The 19,866-nt window shown below is 46.7% G+C and overlaps 1 protein-coding gene across 3 annotated transcripts in view; it reads left to right on the plus strand.

Moving 5' to 3' along the window:
• LOC138480867 (probable global transcription activator SNF2L1) overlaps positions 1 to 19,866 on the plus strand; it is a 1,964,402-nt gene that overhangs the window by 1,317,931 nt on the left and 626,605 nt on the right. For all 3 annotated transcript variants that reach the window (XM_069612650.1, XM_069612651.1, XM_069612652.1), the window contains one exon: positions 7,184 to 7,332. In XM_069612650.1, the coding sequence (XP_069468751.1) occupies positions 7,184 to 7,332 (149 nt within the window). The remainder of the gene's footprint in view (positions 1 to 7,183; positions 7,333 to 19,866) is intronic.

Here is a 19,866-nt window from a genome sequence, read left to right on the forward strand (position 1 = left end):
TGCTAGGTCCCTCGGCGCCCTTCAAACGGGTAGAAACTTTCGCTCTTTTCGCCCCTTTAGGGGTGCTTCTGGAAACTCCTGCTTTGGAGCCTCGAGGGACCGTGGATTTAACAGGCCCTCGTACTCTTCACAAGGGTTCAGATGAGCGTCCCAGTCGGCACGTAGAAGCAGGGACTATCAAGCCTCCAGGCGGCGAGGCTCGGGTCCATCGTCGACGAAGAACAAGCAAACCAGCAACCAATGACGGCCTTCGGAACGTCCTGGGGGGTCGAGTCTCTCATCACTTCGACCGATGGAAATGCATCACCACAGATCGATGGGTTCTAGACACGATTCGCATGGGTCATGCGCTACAATTCAAAGACAAGCCTCCGTGTCTTCCGCCTTTATTCTCGACACAGCCCCACCTCCGAATCCTACGACAAGAGGCGGCGCTTATGTTGCGGAAAGGGGCGGTAGAGAGAGTTCCTGTGGCACAGGAAGGACAAGGAGTTTATTCCCGGTTCTTTGTTGTCAAGAAGCCAAACGGCAAATGGAGGCCCATTCTCGACCTGAGGGTACTCAACAAGTGGCTAAAGAGCCTAAAATTCAAAATGCTAAAGCTCCAAGAGGTTATCAGGTCGGTGCAACCCATGGATTATCTATCGTCACTAGACCTACAAGATGCTTATTTTCACATCCCAATACGCCCACGACACAGGAGATATTTAAGGTTCGTCGTCGGGAGAAAGCATTTTCAGTTCAAGGTCCTCCTGTTCGGGCTCAAGTCCTCCCCCAGGACGTTCACCAAGTGCTTGGCCCCTATAGCGGCCCATTTAAGGAAGGATGGTCACCATGTCTATCCATATCTAGACGACTGGCTGGTCAGAGGTTCGTCCAAGGAACAAACACGAGACAGTCTAAGGGCCACAATGTCCCTCTTACAGGAACTGGGCTTCGCAATAAACTTCAACAAGTCCTCCGTAGAGCCTTCGAGGACCTTGGTCTTTCTAGGAGCGGAGTTTCATACACACACAAGCCTGGTGAGACCATCCAGCGAAAGAATTCAGAAACTTCAAAGCAAGGCGTCGGAATGGAGAGGCGGTACCAAGGTTTCAGTGCGCAAGTACATGTCCCTGCTAGGGACCATGTCGTCCTGCATTCCGTTGATAAACAACTGCCGTCTGTTTATGAGACCTTGCCAGGAATTTCTAGCGGACCGTTGGGCGCAGAGCCGAGGTCGCTGGTCTGACAGACTGGTCGTCGACGAACAACTAGTTCAAGCACTCTGCTGGTGGAGAGTGTCTACTCATCTAACGAAAGGAATGCCTCTACTGGAACCGGAGTTCCAAAAGACGGTGGTGACGGATGCATCGCTGAGCGGATGGGGAGCTCATCTGGATACGCTACAGGTACAAGGCCAGTGGTCGTTGCAGGAGTCCTCCCTGCATATCAACCTGCTAGAACTGAGAGCAGTGCGATGGGCTCTGAAATCTTTTCTTCCTCAACTGAGGGACTCGGTGGTGCGTGTCATGACGGACAACACCACTACGATGTTCTACTTGAGGAAACAAGGAGGGACACGTTCCAGGTCCCTATCGACGGAGGCACAGAAAATCTGGCATTGGGCCCTGCAACACAACATGAAAATCTTAGCGTTCCGTCTACCAGGCGTGAGAAACGTGGAAGCCGATGCCCTCAGCAGAGAAATGAACGAAGTTCACGAATGGGTGCTGAACGACCAACAACTACAACAAGTATTCAAGAAATGGGGACACCCTTCCATAGACTTGTTTGCGACGAAGAACAACAGGAAATGCCATCGGTACGCAAGCAGATGGCCTCAGCAGGGCTCACTGGGGGATGCGTTCTCCTTCCCATGGACGAACAAATTCCTGTACGCATTCCCTCCATTTCCCCTTGTCCGGAGGACGTTGCAATGGATCCTCAGGTACCCATGTCGGGTAATTCTGGTGGCCCCGTACTGGGCCAGACAGGTGTGGTTTTCAGACCTGCTACACTTAGCGGTGGCGGAACCGATGAGATTCCAGAAGACCCCCGACCTTCTGTCTCGACAGGAGGGTGTCGTTTGGCATCACGACCCGGACAGCCTCAAGTTGACGGCCTGGCTCCTGACTTCGCCGAATTTGGTCGGCTAACGATTCCGGAGGACTGTCGGCGTATCCTGCAAGCGGCAAGAGCACCTTCCACAAACGCCTCATACACGTACAAATGGAAAAGTTTCTGTCAATGGTCCGAGGATCAACCAGGTTTGGCCCCGCAATCGATTAAGCCGGAACAGCTCCTTCCATACTTGCTGTTCTTAGCTCAAAAGGGCCTGTCGGTATCGTCAATAAAAGTACACCTAGCAGCCATTTCCAGGTTTACTCGTCAACGGCATTCGGCACCATTGTTCAGCGATCGCCTGATTAAGCACTTCCTTAAAGGCCTCTTTCGGAGTTTCCCTCCAGAGAAGAAATTTCCGCCGGAGTGGAGCCTCAATCTGGTCTTAACGTCTCTTATGAAGCCTCCTTTTGAGCCAATGTCATCATCGTCTCTAAAGTTTTTGTCGTGGAAATTGGCCTTCCTGGTGGCCATCACTTCAGCCCGACGTATTTCAGAAGTTCAGGCTCTGATGGTAGACCCACCATACTTACGATTTTTCAAGAACAAGGTAGTCCTAGCTACTAACCCTCAGTTCATACCAAAAGCTCCTTCGGTGTTCCATAAACACTCCTCTATTGTGTTGCCTACGTTTTTTCCGGAGCCATGCTCGGGAGCGGAGCGCATGTTACACACATTGGATGTAAAAAGGGCTCTCAAGTTTTATCTTCATCGTACGCAACCGTTCAGAGAAACGAGACAGCTGTTCGTAGCCTATGGTTTGGGTGCTAGAGGAAAAGCCATTTCAAAGCAAGGACTGTCAAGATGGGTGTCATCTACCATTTCGTACTGCCATTCCAAGGCAGGGAAACCTCTTCTACGACGGCCAAGAGCTCATTCAACTAGAGCAGCGGCATCGTCGACGGCACTGTGGGCCGGAGTCCCTCTGGGGGACATCTGCATGGCGGCTACCTGGGCGGCTACACACACCTTTACCCGCCATTACTGCCTCTCGCAGCAACATGCCGAAGATACCCGGATGGGACAGGCGGTGCTCCGACACCTATTCCAATAAGGTAAGCCCCGGCTGAGGGGTTGCATCCTGTGGAATTTATGACTGTATGTGGTTCGTTTTCCTATGTTAACGATTTCTAATGTATACATGATCATAGGGAACGGGCTTTGCGAAGAAAGTATATGGGTTTGCATGCACGCCTCCTCTTTGGGGGTGGTACTGCTATGTAATCTATTCTAAGCATGTGAATCCATGAAAGATCCAATGCTGGAGAAGGGAATAGTTTCTTACCTGTAACTCCATTTCTCCAGCATTGGTATCTTTCATGGATTCACATGCGCCCACCTGCCTCCCCTGAACATGCAAACCGGTTCCCCCACTACTTTGGGGGGCCGAAATCTGAGGGAGCGCGGGGGCGGGGCCTGTATTTATATCATGACGTCCTGACGGTACGGGCACGCATGATACAAAACGAGGTGGATAGGACGCATAAGCGTCGAAAAAGTTTTCCTACGGGAAAGGGTCTATATAATGTACCGGGGATTCCCAGCCTGACGACGGGGAATATTCTAAGCATGTGAATCCATGAAAGATACCAATGCTGGAGAAATGGAGTTACAGGTAAGAAACTATTCCCTTATCACTGGTGCCTTGTAGGGCCTCAGTATCTGGATGAGGAGAGCCCTTGTGGTCTCCCCCACCTGCCATCTCCCCAGTCGCTCTGCTCACCTGCTAGGGTGTCTCGCCAGCAATCAGGCGAGGACGGAATGCTGCTCAACACATCCTCACTCAGCGGCCATCTTGGAATCCCCACATCTTTCATTTTTTATGAATGGTTTTATAATTCACATTCATAAATAAAGTTAAAGAGTAAAAAACATGGCGCGCTTTATTGAAATAAATGCAGTTAGACTGTGCCATAAAAGCACATTTGAGGGCATGGACACATTTTGTGATAGAAAAAAAAAACTCAAGGCAAGGTATTGGACTTCCCCAATATATAGACCGGACAAGCTATTTAGGAATTTCGTGGACAATTCCCTCTTTGCATCCAGAAACGCACACTCTGGCTTCTCTGCCACGAGGATGCAGTTCAAAACATAGGTATCTGGGCTTTCTGTGCCAAAGTCTCTTTCTCAATAAAAGTATTTTATTGCAGAGTGCTTGGTGTAACAAACCAGTACCAAAGTTCCTTTCTCATCAGGATTTTCTCATTCACAAGTTCTCGTGTTTACTGTTCACCACGGGTCTCCCTCAGTCGGGCTTGGATCCCCTTTAGCATAAGTTCACAATGGGTCTTCCTCGATCAGGTTGGGACCACCTTAACCACAAGTTCACAATGGTCTCACTCGATCGGACTCGGACCACCTTAAACACAAGTTCACAATTGGTCTCAATCCATCGGGCTCAGAACTTTCTTTGCTTTCTTTTTGTTATCATAATTTGAAGACTTTCGCCTGTGTGATGGATTTTTCTTAAACCATCACAGGACCACTTTGATTCAATTAATCCATTAGTTTCACTGTATTACTTTTGTTTCTGCCACTTCTTGGCTGGGTACACCACACAGAGACCTTTGATTGAGCACACCCGTAGTGTCGGACCACTCTGTTACTTTATCTCTCTACCTTCTCTGATTCATATTAAAAGTTCAAACATCCATCAGCAATTGAGCTTTACTCGCGTCTTTCATCACACGCATTATTATTCTTCGCTCTTGCGCTCTTAATACAATGTTGCCGCTTGCAACCTTGACTTCATCACAGACCGGTCTTGCATCAGTCTCCCCCAACTCACTGGCTGTGTTGATTTCTTTGGTGCTGCTTTGATCCTGGAGCCAAGGACGGTACCACAGAGGCTGCTGCTCCTCCCCGACTCGACTAGTCATGCAGGAGAGCCCTGGGTATCTCTGGCACACCATGCAGGATTTCTTCAGCCTGGTTTTCTGGCCTTATACCTTTTAATCTGAAGGTTTCTGGAAAGTAACAGTTTCTTGCCGGAAAGAAAAAAGGGTATCTCCCTCATCGGTTTACCGCCTTTCTCACCTCGTTCAGCTGCCATCTGCAAAACGCTGTACCTTTGTGTGCTTTGCCTCGTTCAGAGTGTGCTCTCATGCTCTGCCTTTTATCGATGTGGGGAAGCTTAATGTAAGTCAGGTGTGAGTTTTTAACAGTAATTGCCTGACTTGTGTCATGATTCCTGCCCCTCATGTCCCCAGCCCTCCAAGATGTCAGGCTGGAGCCAGGACACGATCACCTACATGGCCCTCAAGGGCCTCTCCATCCCTCCAAAGAACCACTTGGAGTCAGACTTGGCGCTTGTGGATAACATTGGGGATTGGACTTGTAGTGCATTGATGGGGACAAGATGGATGCCGCCACATATTTCGGTTCCCAAACCTGCATGTGCAGTCTAGTCTTTTGGGTGTGGTTCAGCCCAGAGACACCTGGGATATCCAGAGACAATTTAAGCCATGCCCAGGCTGAGAAACATGCTTTGTGTTTTCTGCACCTGCAGCGTGACACTCACCGTGTTCGGATCGGTCTCCAGTAGGCCTGCATCTTGCTTCTGCGCTCAGCTCCTGCAAGAACAAGAACACCGTTAGGAACAGCCTTACCTTGCGCGCTTCTGCCCATCATTCATCGCTTCTTCTGTTCTGCGGGCATCTTTGGCAGTGTCATTCCCATTCCGGCACGCCGCTTCCTAAGGAAAAGGGTAAAGAACAGAAAAAAGGCATTAGTAAGCATTCAGCAAATCTGTGCTTATTTTTAAAGACTGTACAAGCTTCAAACGCTTACCTGAATCCCAGCCGCTCTGGGGGAACTCTGTCTCCGGAACTTCTCATCCATCTGCAAGAGGGAAAAGACACTCCAGGTCAGCGTGGAAACATCTAGAGGCACCACATACCGCGCTTACTTACCGCATTTCTTCCTAACAACCGGCATCCACGCTGAAAACGTTGCGGCACCTAAAAGACACAGAAAAAGAACTCAGTTCAATACAAATACGAAAGGGTTGCATCGCACATCACGCTCGCACTCACCTTCAGCGCTACTCATCTCAGCAGCACGTCGCCATCCCTGGATGATGGCCATCATCTAAGGAAGGAAAGGAACGAAGTTAGAGAACTGTTCAAAAGACTCATTATACTTACCTGTCGGACTCTTGCCAGTGAAGTAACTAGGCAGCAACGAGCCCGCATCAATAAACGCGCCCCTGCGCTGAAAGTAGGATGGAGAGCACACTTTCCAAGAAAACAAGGTGAGCTGTGGATCAAAGGGAAGGGTTGGACCCCGGGGAAGAAGGCGTACTAGCACACAGAGACGATAGGGAGTTAATCTCTACCAATCCTGTGTTTCAGGCCTAGTCTCCAGTCGAGTAGACTCCAGAGAAGGGTTTGAGGTCGTAAGAGGTCAGAACAGGCTGAGTGACATCCCCGTGGATATCAGGTGAGCATTACACTTTGCCTGACCATAATAGTGGGATATGTCAGGTACAATGCTCCGGTATGAGTCTGTTTTCTCCCAGTGCGGACTTCCTGTGTGAAAGTGTCTCACTGGTCCAAAGGCGATGGCTCTGCCCTGGCCACCTGAGAGAGAGACCTTCAGGGACTAGTGGCTGAGACAACTTCGGGTTTCTCACAGCTCACATATACAAATACAATATGGGCTATTTTAGAATTCTCGCAGTGTACAGCGAAAACATGGAACCATGTTTTAACAAGATGTCAATTGTTTTCATAATCTCTGCTTTATTTTATACATTCATTAAGAAGGGGTATATGGAAAGCGCTTGGGAATTCTGACAATGTGGAAAACGTTGGCCTCACCAGTGGCAACCCTCAGTGCAATGAGAGTCATCATTTTGTGAAATGTTTTGTTAGAAAAAAAATGTATTGCATAGGGTACCGAGTTGGATGTGTATGTATTCGCTTGATAGGTTATCCATGTGTGCGTGCTATCTGCTCTAATTAATTGCTATGCATTTTATGGCTGTTATTTGTTCTCTCATGAGTGGGTTATGAGTGGGTTATTGATTTATGAGAATTTAAAATGGCAAACCAATGTGTACTTGTTCTGATTTTAGGAAGACTAATAGATCAACAGTCAAATAAACTTGGGAAGGATGAGATGTTGCAGATGATCCGACATGGAGCAACCCATGTCTTCGCTTCGAAGGACAGTGAGCTTACGGATGAAGATATTGCTACCATTCTGGAAAGAGGTGAAAAGAAGGTGAGACATGACTTTCAGAACAAATTGTCACAAATTTGTAATTGTAAATGTGGGTTGAAGTTAATAAATCCAACCCCCAAAAGTTTACTCAAGTTGTACATTGTCTCTGTGTACCCATCAAGGAAACGCCTAAAAGTTACTATGTTCCATGCAGGCTATACAACTAGCTGCTCGTCACATACTATGTCCCAATCATAGCACACAGATATGTATTTAAGCAAAATAAGGAGGCAGATATTTTGTTGCCACCTTCTTACACCTTTTGCAAAGTAACACAGAGAAAGAGCAAAAATAACCTTTGACTGCATAAATTAATCCTCACCTGTTACAGCCCTAAAGGCAGTATTGTTGCATTCTGGCAGTGCCCCTCAAATTTCCACCAGCTGTAACGCAATTACCATAAGCAGTAATCGTGGTAACACAGCCAATGCTATAATGAGGTTGTAATGCCCCAAGCATAACTTTGACTTGAATTTAGGAAAGGGCCACACCTCATCTTAATGCATCAAGAGTTGTTGAGCATCTGACCCTAAGGTGTTTTTCCAGATCCTACCTCCACTCATTCAGAAAAATTTCGTCTCCTCACTATTCCCTAATTCAGCCTTGTTAGGAATACAAATCCTTTCTTTCAGATTTCCCATTTATTTCAGTGGGACCCCCAGGATATCTGCTGACTTGTTGGTAACCTGTGAGAAACCTGAAGGTGTCTCACCCCCTAGTCCCCGGGGATCTGTCATCCAGGTGGCTAGGACATGGCCATCGCTTTTGGATCCAGTTCCTGGGGGTGGACCAGTGCGGGAGGATCACCTGGATGGCGGGTCTTAGGGTAGTGGAAGTGGGACTCCGAAGGGCGAGATGTGGTATCCCCTTCCCTGTAACACATTTATCCCATCCTATCCAGTAATATACGTAGAGTATCAACCCTCCACCCCCTTTCCCGACACAAACACTTTCAAATGGACAACTCACTGTGAGGGAAAATTGACTAACACCCGAGCCTTGTACCTGACATGTCCCACTACAATGGTCAGGTAGGGTCAGGCAACTACTGATCATTACACACACCTGACTTCCATTACAGTTCCCCACATGGATAAAAGGCAGAGCATGAAAGCACACTTTGAGCAAGACATAGCACACAAGGAAGCAGCAGATCCAAGATGGCAGTTTAATGCAAGGTGGAAGATGGCAAGACCAAACAGGATTGCAAGGAGGGAAATACCCTTGACCTTTTCACTGACAAACCGCATCTTTAATGAGCCTTCAAAAGTAGGAAACGTAAGACCTGGAATTAAAGCTAAAGAATCCTGCATTGTGTGTTGGAGGTACCGAGGGCTCTCCTGCGTCGATAGTCAAGGCGAGGAGACACGCTTGCCACCCTGGTACTGTCCTTGGCTCCTACAAACAAAGTAGCAACAGTGAAGTCAGCACAGAAGGTGAATTGGGGAGACTGATACCAGACCGGTCTGTGTGGAAACCAAGGTTGCAAGTGGCAACATTGTATGAAGAAGATTATTAAGACAGCAGATGAGTGAATGAACTTTGAAGCTAAAATATGATACCATAGACAGAGTGGTCAGGCATCACATGGGTGCTCATTCAAATGTCTCTGTGAGGTATCCAACCGAATGGATGTAAAAGTTAAAAGAAAGAATTGTGAAATTGAAGTGGTTCTGCAACAGGTCATGCCAAACCCTATGCACATTCGAATGTCTTCAATACTTGAAATAAAATTTCACCTATTATGCATTACACATATACCACTTGACCTACCATTTTTGGTGAAATGGATTTGGTGAAGTCTCATTAGGTGAAATGGTATTCGAAGAAATCTACGGTAACGTAACTTTATGCTAATAGGATCTGAGCCCAGTTGAGGGGGATATGGGGTGGATAATGAATCACCCGATATGAATACTTCTGAAAATCTAGAAGGCAAAAGAACGTGTTGTCTATTTGGTTGCATCAGGCCCTTTGAGTGAAGATACTTTTGAAAAACAAGGAGACTTCTGCTCCGGAGGCCCTGATGCTGATGAGTGAACTGTAACCTCCTGCTAACAAGGCCAGAGACAGTGCTATGCTTGAGTGAACCGCCTTATCCCGTGCTAAAAACATGGGGAAGGGAGGTCAACTGCTTGAAAACCTGACATATCAGAGTATGGTTGGAAATAGAAAGAACTTTGAATATTTTTATATGAATCTGTTCGATACTATGACATCGACCCCAGTAGAGGTCTGTGATCTTTGTATGTGGAATTTTATTAATGTTTAATTATTAGAACAATAAGTTCAACAAGTTTGAACTGAGCTTAACTGTAACTTAAATTTCCTTTTTAGTTAGGTAGATAAGCGATAATATGAGATTGTTTTTTGGTTACAGTTGTTTCAGTCCTGTTTTGCATTTTATTTTTAGTTTCTAATGTATGTTTATGTAATTTATTATTATGTGTAAAGTTTAAATATAAACTGTAACACATTATTAATAAAATTAAATTAAATTTTGAACACATCTTTCTTTTTCATAACATTATTTACCACACTATTTGTATTTAGAGATAAGGATATGCAATAGTTTATTACTATAGGCCCTTTTATTTTGACAAGACACCACTAAGACTGCGTTATTATTTTTTGATGGTCGTAGCTTACTCCCATCTGTAGATTTAGGTTTAGATAGAAGTTTATCATACTTTTTTTGAAGTTCAATAAACTCCCTTGAACTATGTTCACTTGTGTCTGTATTACTGTTGATGCCATGCCTCCCTTACAAACTCTGTACCGACTTTTATGATGTATTTTTAAAACTTTATAATTGAATTCCTGAATAAAAGCAATTTTCCGTCCTGAAGAAGGCCTCTAAAAACATCAAACCAATGGCACTAGGGATAGTGCAGTATAGACTGTGAAGGCTGAAACATATGTCGACTATCTATGAAGTGTTAAGATCATGCTTCATGTATCTGTGTTGGAAAACCCTACGCAGGGTCTTCTAGAAAATAATATGTGACTCATGTCAGGTTTAAGACAGAGAAATGATACACCAGAAAAATGCTGTTTAGATTAGTGTCCAATATGAATTCCTTGTGAATTTTCTTGACATATCGATTGGATTTATGTTTCCAAGTCACTTACTAACTTCCATTCTTTGTGCCACATTTTTTATGGAATGATTCTATTAATTGTTTTTAGATTTTCTGATATATTCATGAATTGATTGGTTTTTTGAATATTTAGCTTTTGTGGAGCTTTTGTTTTCCACTGGACGATAAGACAGTGCATAACGTGCAGTGTCCTGTGTGACAATTTTGGGATTAAGGGAGGGGTAATCAATCTTGCTGTTCATATTGTGTCTTTTTAAACCGCACTACATGGCTTAACTCATTTAGTTTTATTTTGTACTGCTCAGAATTTGAGGCTAACTGTGCATGGGGACCCCGTCCCCCATTTGTCTATTGTAGCAGAACTAACGTCTTTAAGGAGAGCTGTGCAAAGAAACCTTGTTTTCTAATTAGTTTTTAAGTATTGATGTTGTTCCATATTAAGTGGTACCTGGTCAAGTTGGTGGCAGAGGCACCTTTATTTTTACAATTGTGGGTGCACTTCTTTTGCTCAAGATGGGTAACCGTGGTGTTTTAAGCCCTGTCTTTTTGCTTTTTGATTCAACCCTATGGATCCCCAATGTTCCTATGTGCTTGAACTTCCACTGTATCCTTCACTAACATCACAAACCCCCTTAATTGGGTAGTGCCGATCAAATAGTCAATTTCAAATTGCGAGCAAACCCAAAGTGTCCCCCACCTGGGAGATGCGTTTCTTGCAACATGGTATCTACATGATTACTTTTGAGGTAAGACAACACTTTCCAGACCTCGATGATATTGTTCAATCCCTGGATATTCCAGGTGACAGCTGTTAAATCAGTGTGTGCTGGATACAGTTCCCGCTTCACAAGCAATTGAGGCCCATGATTTAAATTTCCTGCTGGCTGACCACATGGTGATCCCCTGCCCTGATATATCATGTTAGTTAGGTTGAGAAAAAATACAAAACTCATAACTCCCATGCCCTACCCTACCCTCACTGGCCCACTCCCAACTGACTGTGTTGTCAAATCACAGCCCATAAAATAAAATACAAGTACCCCAGCACTCCACGCTGTGGGGGTGAACTGGAGTAGTACCAGCTTACTATCACCCCTATTCAGCCAGAATGTCTAAGAGCTGCACCTCCTAAACAGTACTGTTCTCAGTACTGTTGCCTACAATCTAAACTCTCAACAACAGACCATTAAACCGCACCATGACATCTCATAAATTAAGTATCCACCAGTTGAGTCGCAATAAAGGTAGAAGCATCCACTGCTGAGGTGAAGAAGTATTATTTTTCTCTGTAGCTCACCTTGAGGCAAGATGGGAATAGCATCTGACACTACACATTTTTGTTTCGCAGATGCTTCTTTATGTCCAAAAACTAGCAGCTGGAATTGTAGGTCTGAAGTCTGGAAATATAAGTGGGGATTTCCAGGTGTCGCTTTTCGAGGAAGATCTCCAATGGCCCCAGTATTCAAATATTATTACGCAAGATCCTCATTCTTGGCACAGACTGCCTTAATTTACTTAATAATCAATGCTTCTTTGGATTCCAATTGGTGTAACGCATCATCAAGTGGATGATGGGCCCATTGGTGGTATTCAGAAGATCCCATTGTCACCCCCACTTAGTCCCAATCATAGGTCAGTCACAGAGAAGTCTACAATGGCAATGGCATTCCAGCAGCCATACAACCCTAGTGCAAAGTGCTCCCTTCCTTTCAAAGTCTCCATCTTAGCAGTTATGAACCGGGTCACTGAATATTTGGGATGGGGCGTCCTGCAAATGACATAGTTCAGGATGATCTCACAGACTTCTTTGATAAAGGCCCTCCAAAGGAACCTCTACTGCCTTTTTATTCAGCTCTCAAAAACACTATTTTGGAGAACTGGCAGAAGCCTGACACCACTCCTGCTGTGAATAAGGAGTTGGTGAGAAAATACAGACCATCATCCATTGACCCTGACTTTCTGTCCAGGCACCTTACTCCAGAATGTTTGGTGGTGCAGGCAGAGCCTTCCACTGCAAGGGAAAGGCATCTGCTTACCCAACCATCTCACCTGATAGGGATGACAAACAATACGATGCGTTGGCAAAAAGGATGTTCTCTTCTAGGACCATGGCCCTCAAAGACATTAATGCATCCTGTGCCTTAGCGAAATATGCATACACTCTTTAGAATGTCTGGCCTGGGTAGTGCTCCTGGGTGGTAGCAGTGCGCAGTATAAATCAACATAATATAACATAGCATAACATGTCATTTCACAGGCAGCAGAGAACATACCTGAAGGAGATATGAGGGATGGTTTTAATAACATCATAACTGATGGCAATCACTCCAGTCAGGGCTTGACGCATCGGACTGTCTTGACCTTTCTAATGGTTCAAGTGCAGTCATCAGGTGATTTGCATGGCTTCACAAAGTCTGGATTAGCTCCTGACATCCATTCTAGACTTTTGGACATGCCCTTTGAAGGGTCCAACCTTTTGGGCCAAAAACAGATAACAGATTGGAGAAGCTTCAGGCTTTTAAGACGGCTGCAAAATCTTTGGGAGCAGCCATCCGTCAGCAACATCAGCAGCAACATCCACCTATGCAGACTTAAAGAGGGCTTTCTTTTCACTTCTATTCATCTTTTGGACTAAGAGGAAGAGGGCAGGCAACCCAAAGAGGACAGAGGATATTCCCATATGCCTCCAGAGACTGTGAAGGAAAGACTGCGCGGGCATCCACCTCGTCACTGCCCTATGCCACAGCCCCAAAACCTCTCTGAGCACTTTTCTCACAGTACCCCGGTGGGAGGCAGATTCACCCTGCATCTAGAAGAATGGCGTTGCATTACTTCGGATGCATGGGCACTTCAGACAGTAGCCGAAGGATACCGTCTCCCATTTCTGAAAAGGCCTCTGGGTTGTCCTCTGAACAAGCACTCTCTTCAGGAACCAGATCGGCTCCTTCTACAGGAGATTCTTTCCCTGTTGGAGAAAGGTGCTGTGGAAAGGGCACTGCGGAGCAATACCAAGTTTGGTACTCCACCTATTTTTTGGTTCCCAAGGAATATGGAGGACTGCGACCCATCTTGGGCCTGACACCCGTGAACAAGTTCCCCAGGAAGGACAGATTCAAGATAGTCACTCTTTCGCAGATCCTCCAGGCCCTTCAGCTCCAGGATTGGATGGTGTCATCTTCAGGATGCTTACTTTCATGTGCCCATTCATCCCAAGCAGAGAATGTACCTGAGATTCGCCATTGGCAGTTCTCAATATCAGTTTTGAGTACTGCCTTTCCAGTTGACCTCTGTCCAAGGGTCTTCACCAAGTTAATGGCAGTGGTGGCAGCGAACCTAAGGAGGGAAGGGATTAACATCTTTCCCCACCTAGACAATTGGCTGATCAGAGCCCGCTCTCCTGAACAGGCCCAGGAACATCTCAACAGCACCTGCCACTCACTCCACAAACTGAGCTTCGAAGGGATTGTGTCCTCCGACGTATTCCTTGTCTTGATAGATCATCTCCCGCTTGCTGGCCTCAGAAACATTTTTTCAGTCGAGGGCGCTGCGCGTCGATGTCCCTCGAGCCGATGTCCCTCGCAGCCTCCATATCGGCGCCAACGTCATCATGCGTATAAATAGACTCGCGCAGCGTCCGTTACTCAGTTCCGTTTTTCTGCGCTTTGTGGGCCTCGGAATCGCGTTGCTCAGTTCGTTACTCAGAGAATATATTCTTCATTATTCCTCGAGAATAAACCAACTCTTACTCGATGGCTTCCTCATCCGAACCGACAACTCCACGGTCCGGCTTCAAAAAATGTCGAGACTGTGGAAAGAAAATGTCGTTGACAGATCCTCACAGGGTCTGTTTGTGGTGCCTGGGATCGGAGCTCCAATGTTCAGAGTGCGAGGACTGCATGTCCGTGATGGCGAAAGCCTTGAAGGAGCGTAAGGGGACACTTGAGAGAGGTAAGACAGTTAAAACTCCTTCGAAAGTTTCCTCGGCAGAGTCGAGGCATTCGTCTCCTCGCCGACATAGGAAACATTCTCAGTATAGGTCTCGAAGCAGCTCCCACCACTCTTCGAGATCCAAGCATTCAAGTAAGAGACGTCGAAGATCCCCTTCCTTGTCTTCTTCTTCTGTTTCTCCGGAAAGAGTCACCTGCCCCACAAAACATAGCTCTGAGGCTGAGTGGGAGGAATTCTGTAAAAGGATGCTTAGCGTCTTCGAGAAAGCGGCCCGACCCCCTCCAAGACAGCAGAGGGTGATACCCTGGGTGAAAGACCCGAAAAATCTAAACGCTGCGAGTCGTTGCACCCGGCGAAAGAAACTACTCAAGAGCGTCACAAACCCTCGAGCAAAGGCACTGTGCCATCGATGCCATCGTCGAAGGTCCCTTCGACGCATAAATCTGCGCCATCGACGCCATTATCGAAGGGCTCATCGACGCATAGGTCAATCGAATCGACGCCGTCTTCGACGCCGACGTTGACGCAGAAAAAGAGCAAACCCACGGCCGTCACTACCTCACAGCCAGTGGTCATACCCAGAGCCTCTATCATGACTTCGAGGTCATCGACAACCTCGTGTAGGATCCCGATCCTCTCGAGTTCTTCGAGGCCACTTCCAATCTTCTCGACGCCTTTTTCTGTGTTTTCGAAGCCTTTAACGCCCGCGTCGACAACGTTGACGTTTTTCCAACCGATTACGACAAATTTAGCCCCTTCTGCTCTGGAAATGGGATTTAAGCCATTTCCAAGGTCTGATAATTTCAGACCTTTGTCTTCAATCTATGAGGAATGGGAGAATTCAGATCAAGAAAGACGCTTTGGTGGGCAGAGATCTGCAACACTAGAACCAGAGGAATTTACCTCTGAGGAAAATAGGTTGAAGGACCTTAGCAAATCCCTACATGAGGCAAGTGGGTTAGATACTTCCCCAGAAATAGAATTTGCCAAACCAGACCCTGGGGAACACGCCGAGACCCCTTACAGAATTTTAATGGCAAGAATTAAAAAATTCATGGGTTGCTCTACACCTTCACCTGCATTCCAACAGGATGACCTTACAGACATCTTAGTCAAAGGCCCACAGGAGGATCCTGTGGTTCCATTTCACGCTGCATTACAAAGAAAAATATTGGCTAACTGGGAAACTCCTGAGGTTATCCCGGCGGTTAACAAAAAGTTATCAGCTAAATATAGGGTATCTTCTACTGACCCGGAATTTTTGTCTAAACATCCAACTCCAGAGAGTCTGGTTGTCCAAGCAGCAACTGCATCAGGCAGTAGATCGGCATACCCCACTGTTTCACAGGACAGGGATGACAAAAAATACTATGGCTAAGAAAGTTTTTTCTGCATGTAGCATGGCGTTGAAATCTTTTAACGCTACTTGTACGCTCGCAAGGTTCAGCCATACACTTTGGGAGTGTGCTTCATCAGCGGCTGACTGCCTCCCAGAGGGAGAAGAAAGGGAAGCATTTCTAGGGAAGCGTTTCTAAACATCGTTAAGGATGGTAAAGACGCTATGTGCGAATACCTTCAAACTGGCATTGATTCTGCTGACAGCATCAGTGGGGCCATGGCGGCAAGTACTACAACCCGCAGATTTGCATGGTTGCGAAAGTCTGGGTTTGCTCCAGATGTACAAGCCAGACTTTTAAATATGCCCTTTGACGGCTTTTCTTTGTTTGGTAAGAAGGCGGATGACAGCCTAGAAAAGTTACAAACATTCAAAGCAGCAGCAAAATCCCTGGGTGCTGCAATCTGCCAAACGCCATATCGCCCCTCAGGAACCTCTTGGAGAGGTAAGTCCTTTCGCTTTTATTCCGCATTCGGAAAAGGCCGAGGACAGTCGATTCAAAGAGGTCAAAAAAGATTCATCCGAGGTGGACAGGGTCAAAATACAAAAGCCGCAGCAGCAGCAGCAGCAGTTACCTCTTTACCATCGGAACCTGCATCAGCCGCCTCTAAATCTCTCTCAGGAATCTCCTCACAAGACACCAGTAGGGGGCAGGCTAACTCAACATCTGACAGAATGGCAGGCTATTACGTCAGATGCTTGGGCATTGGAGACAGTTGCCCAAGGTTACTGCATACCTTTTCTACGCATTCCTCAGAGTCATCCACCGGGGAACAGCTCTCGGAAAGTTCCAGATCCGCTCCTCTTGCAGGAAATTGTAGACCTGCTGGAGAAAGGTTCCATAGAACCGGTACCTGTAGCGGAGAGGAACAAGGGCTGGTACTCCCCCTACTTCCTAATACCGAAGAAGGACGGAGGACTGAGACCTATCTTGGACTTACGAGAATTGAACAAGTTCCTCAGGAAGGACAAGTTCAAGATGGTAACTCTTTCTCAGATCCTTCAGGCCCTCCAGCTCCAGGACTGGCTGGTATCTCTGGATCTTCAGGATGCTTATTTCCATGTGCCAATCCATCTCAAACACAGGAAATACCTGAGGTTCGCAATTGACGACTCTCATTATCAATTTCGAGTTCTGCCATTTGGGCTGACCTCCGCCCCGAGGGTCTTCACCAAGCTAATGTCGATAGTGGCTGCAAGTCTAAGGAGGGAAGAGATTCACGTCTATCCCTACCTGGACGATTGGCTGATCAGAGCTGTACACCGGAACAAGCTCAGATCCAGCTAGATTATGTCTGCCACTTCCTTCACAAACTGGGCTTCTCCCTCAATTTAAAGAAGTCACAGATGATACCATCACAGAGACTCCAGTTCATTGGAGCGGTCCTGGACACTTCCCTGGGAAAAGCCTTGCCACCAGAGGTGAGGGCCCAAGATATTCTGCAGATGGTCACCAAGTTTCAAAATGCCCAACGTCTCCCAGCCTTCGACTTTTTGAGGTTGCTAGGCCTCATGGCATCCTGCATCTTCCTTTTGCCAGAGGCTCGCCTGAGAATGAAATCTCTTCAGTGGGCACTGAGAACTCAGTGGTCGCAATTCTCAGGGAGAATGACCGACCTCCTTCAGGTTCCGGACAAGGTGGCTCAAGACCTTCAGTGGTGGGCCTGCCAGGAAAACATCTTAAAGGGAGAACTGTTTTGGCAACCATGGCCGGAGATAACAATAGTCACAGATGCCTCACTCACGGGGTGAGGAGCCCATACCAACGACTTGACCATCAACGGTCGTTGGTCTCCATCGGAGTCCAGACTACATATCAACCTGTTAGAGCTGAAAGCAATCAGACTAGCGCTGAAGGCTTTTCTGCCATCTGTACAGGGGAAAAATGTCCTGATAATGACGGACAACACAGTGGCCATGCACTACCTCAACAAAAGAGGAGGTGGAGGATTGCTGCCGCTGTGCACAGAGGCGATGCAGCTCTGGTTTTGGGCAATCCAAGAAGGAATCTCTCTATCGGCAGTTAACTTAGCCGGAGAGAAAAACTTGACAGCGGACACTCTGAGCAGGCAGAGCACAGTCTCCCACGAGTGGGAACTAGCTCAGGAAGTCCTTCAACAGATCTTCACCCTTTGGGGAACCCCTCAAGTGGATCTGTTCGTCACCGGCATCAACAGGAAGTGCGATCAGTTTTGTTCAAGGGAATTTCCCCCGGGAGGATCTCTAGGAGACGCGTTCGCAGTGGACTGGGAGTTTCCACTTCTGTACGCGTTTCCTCCAGTCCCTGTCATTCCTTAAATGATCAGGAGGTTGAGAAGGTTCCGGAAAGCCATGATCTTAATTGCCCCGGACTGGGCCAGGAGAACGTGGTACTCGGACCTTCTGGACATGTCCATCTGCCCTCCAATTCGTCTTCCACTCAAGGAGAATCTTCTCTCGCAGAAGGGAGGTCAGGTTCTCCATCCAGAAATCAGAACCCTCAACCTTCACGCTTGGTATCTGAAAGGTTGAGATACAAGGATTGGGACCTCCCAGATGACGTCATAGAGGTGTTGCTTTCGGCAAGAAGGCCAGCAACAAAGACTTTATACCGCTGCCGTTGGAACAAATTTTGCAGCTGGTGTAGAGAAAAGAATATCGACCCCTTTTCATGTGGTACACCAACGGTGTTATCTTTTCTACTCTATTTGGCAAATTCGGGCCTTCAGGTTGGCACTATCAAGGGCTATCTCGCAGCGCTATCGATCTGCAAGCGCACTGGAGAGGAACCATCGTATTTCAAGTTACCCTTAGTAATACAATTTCTGAAGGGATTAACCAATGTCTATCCTCCAAGACCATTCCAAGTTCCCTTATGGGACTTAAATTTAGTCTTACATTTCCTGATGGGTACTCCTTTTGAACCACTCCACTCTTGTTCACTAAGGTTTCTCACCCTTATAACTGTCTTATTAGTGGCATTGACATCTGCTAGGAGGGTGAGGGAATTACAGGCTCTATCTTGTAAACCCCCTCATACAATTTTTCATAAAGATAAAGTTGTCCTACAAGTGAAGCCTAATTTTCTCCCAAAGGTGGTTTCTCAATTCCCCATCACTCAGAATATTACCTTGCCTTCATTTTATCCCCCTCCCCATCCGGGGAAAGAGGAAGAAAGGCTGCATAGGCTGGACCCAAGGCGGGCTTTGAGCTTTTACATCAGCAGACTTGCTAGGATTAGGCAAGCAGACCAACTGTTTGTAGGTTACTCAGGGCACAAATTGGGATTACCGATAACAAAACAAACCATTTTTCTGATGGATTATTTTAGCCATTCTGGAATGTTACAAACTGGCAGGGAACGAGCCTCCTCAAAATCTTAGGGCTCATTCAACCAGGGGTATCGCAGCCTCTTCGGCCCTCCAAAGAGTGGTACCGATTCGAGACATATGTGCGGCTGCCACATGGACGTCTGCACATTCCTTCACAAGATTTTACAACCTGGATTCCTCCTCTAGCCAAGAGACTAGGTTTGGCAAAGCTGTGTTGCACTCTGTTTACTCTTGAAGGGAAACATGGCAATTTTACTCCCACCTCCAGTTACACACCACTGCTATGGGAGTCTATCAAGATAAGGAATACGTCGGAGGACACAATCCCTTCGAAGAACAAGTTACTTCTTACCTGGTAATATTCTTTCGATGGGATGTTCCTCCGACGTATTCCTTAACACCCCTCCCATCCATCCCCTCAGTAAAACTTCCCTTGTGGTTACAGTTTACGCTCCTTCTGGGTCACTAACCAATTCATGTAAAACAATTGTTAACGTCAAAACGGAACTGAGCAACGGACGCTGTGCAAGTCTATTTATACGCATGATGATGTCAGCGTTGATACTTAGGCTGTCGAGGGACATCAGCTGGAGGGACATCGACGCGCAGCGCCCTCTACTGAAAAAAACTTTTCCGAGGCCAGCAAGCTGGAGATGATCTATCAAGACAAGGAATACGTCGGAGGAACATCCCATCGAAAGAACGTTACCAGGTAAGAAGTAACTTGTTCTTCTCCCTCAACTTCAAGAAGTCCCAGGTGACACCTTCCCAAAAGCTG

Source organism: Ambystoma mexicanum, chromosome 5p (genome assembly GCF_040938575.1).
Source record: "Ambystoma mexicanum isolate Mex_15411 chromosome 5p, UKY_AmexF1_1, whole genome shotgun sequence".
NCBI classification, from domain to species: Eukaryota; Metazoa; Chordata; class Amphibia; order Caudata; family Ambystomatidae; genus Ambystoma; species Ambystoma mexicanum.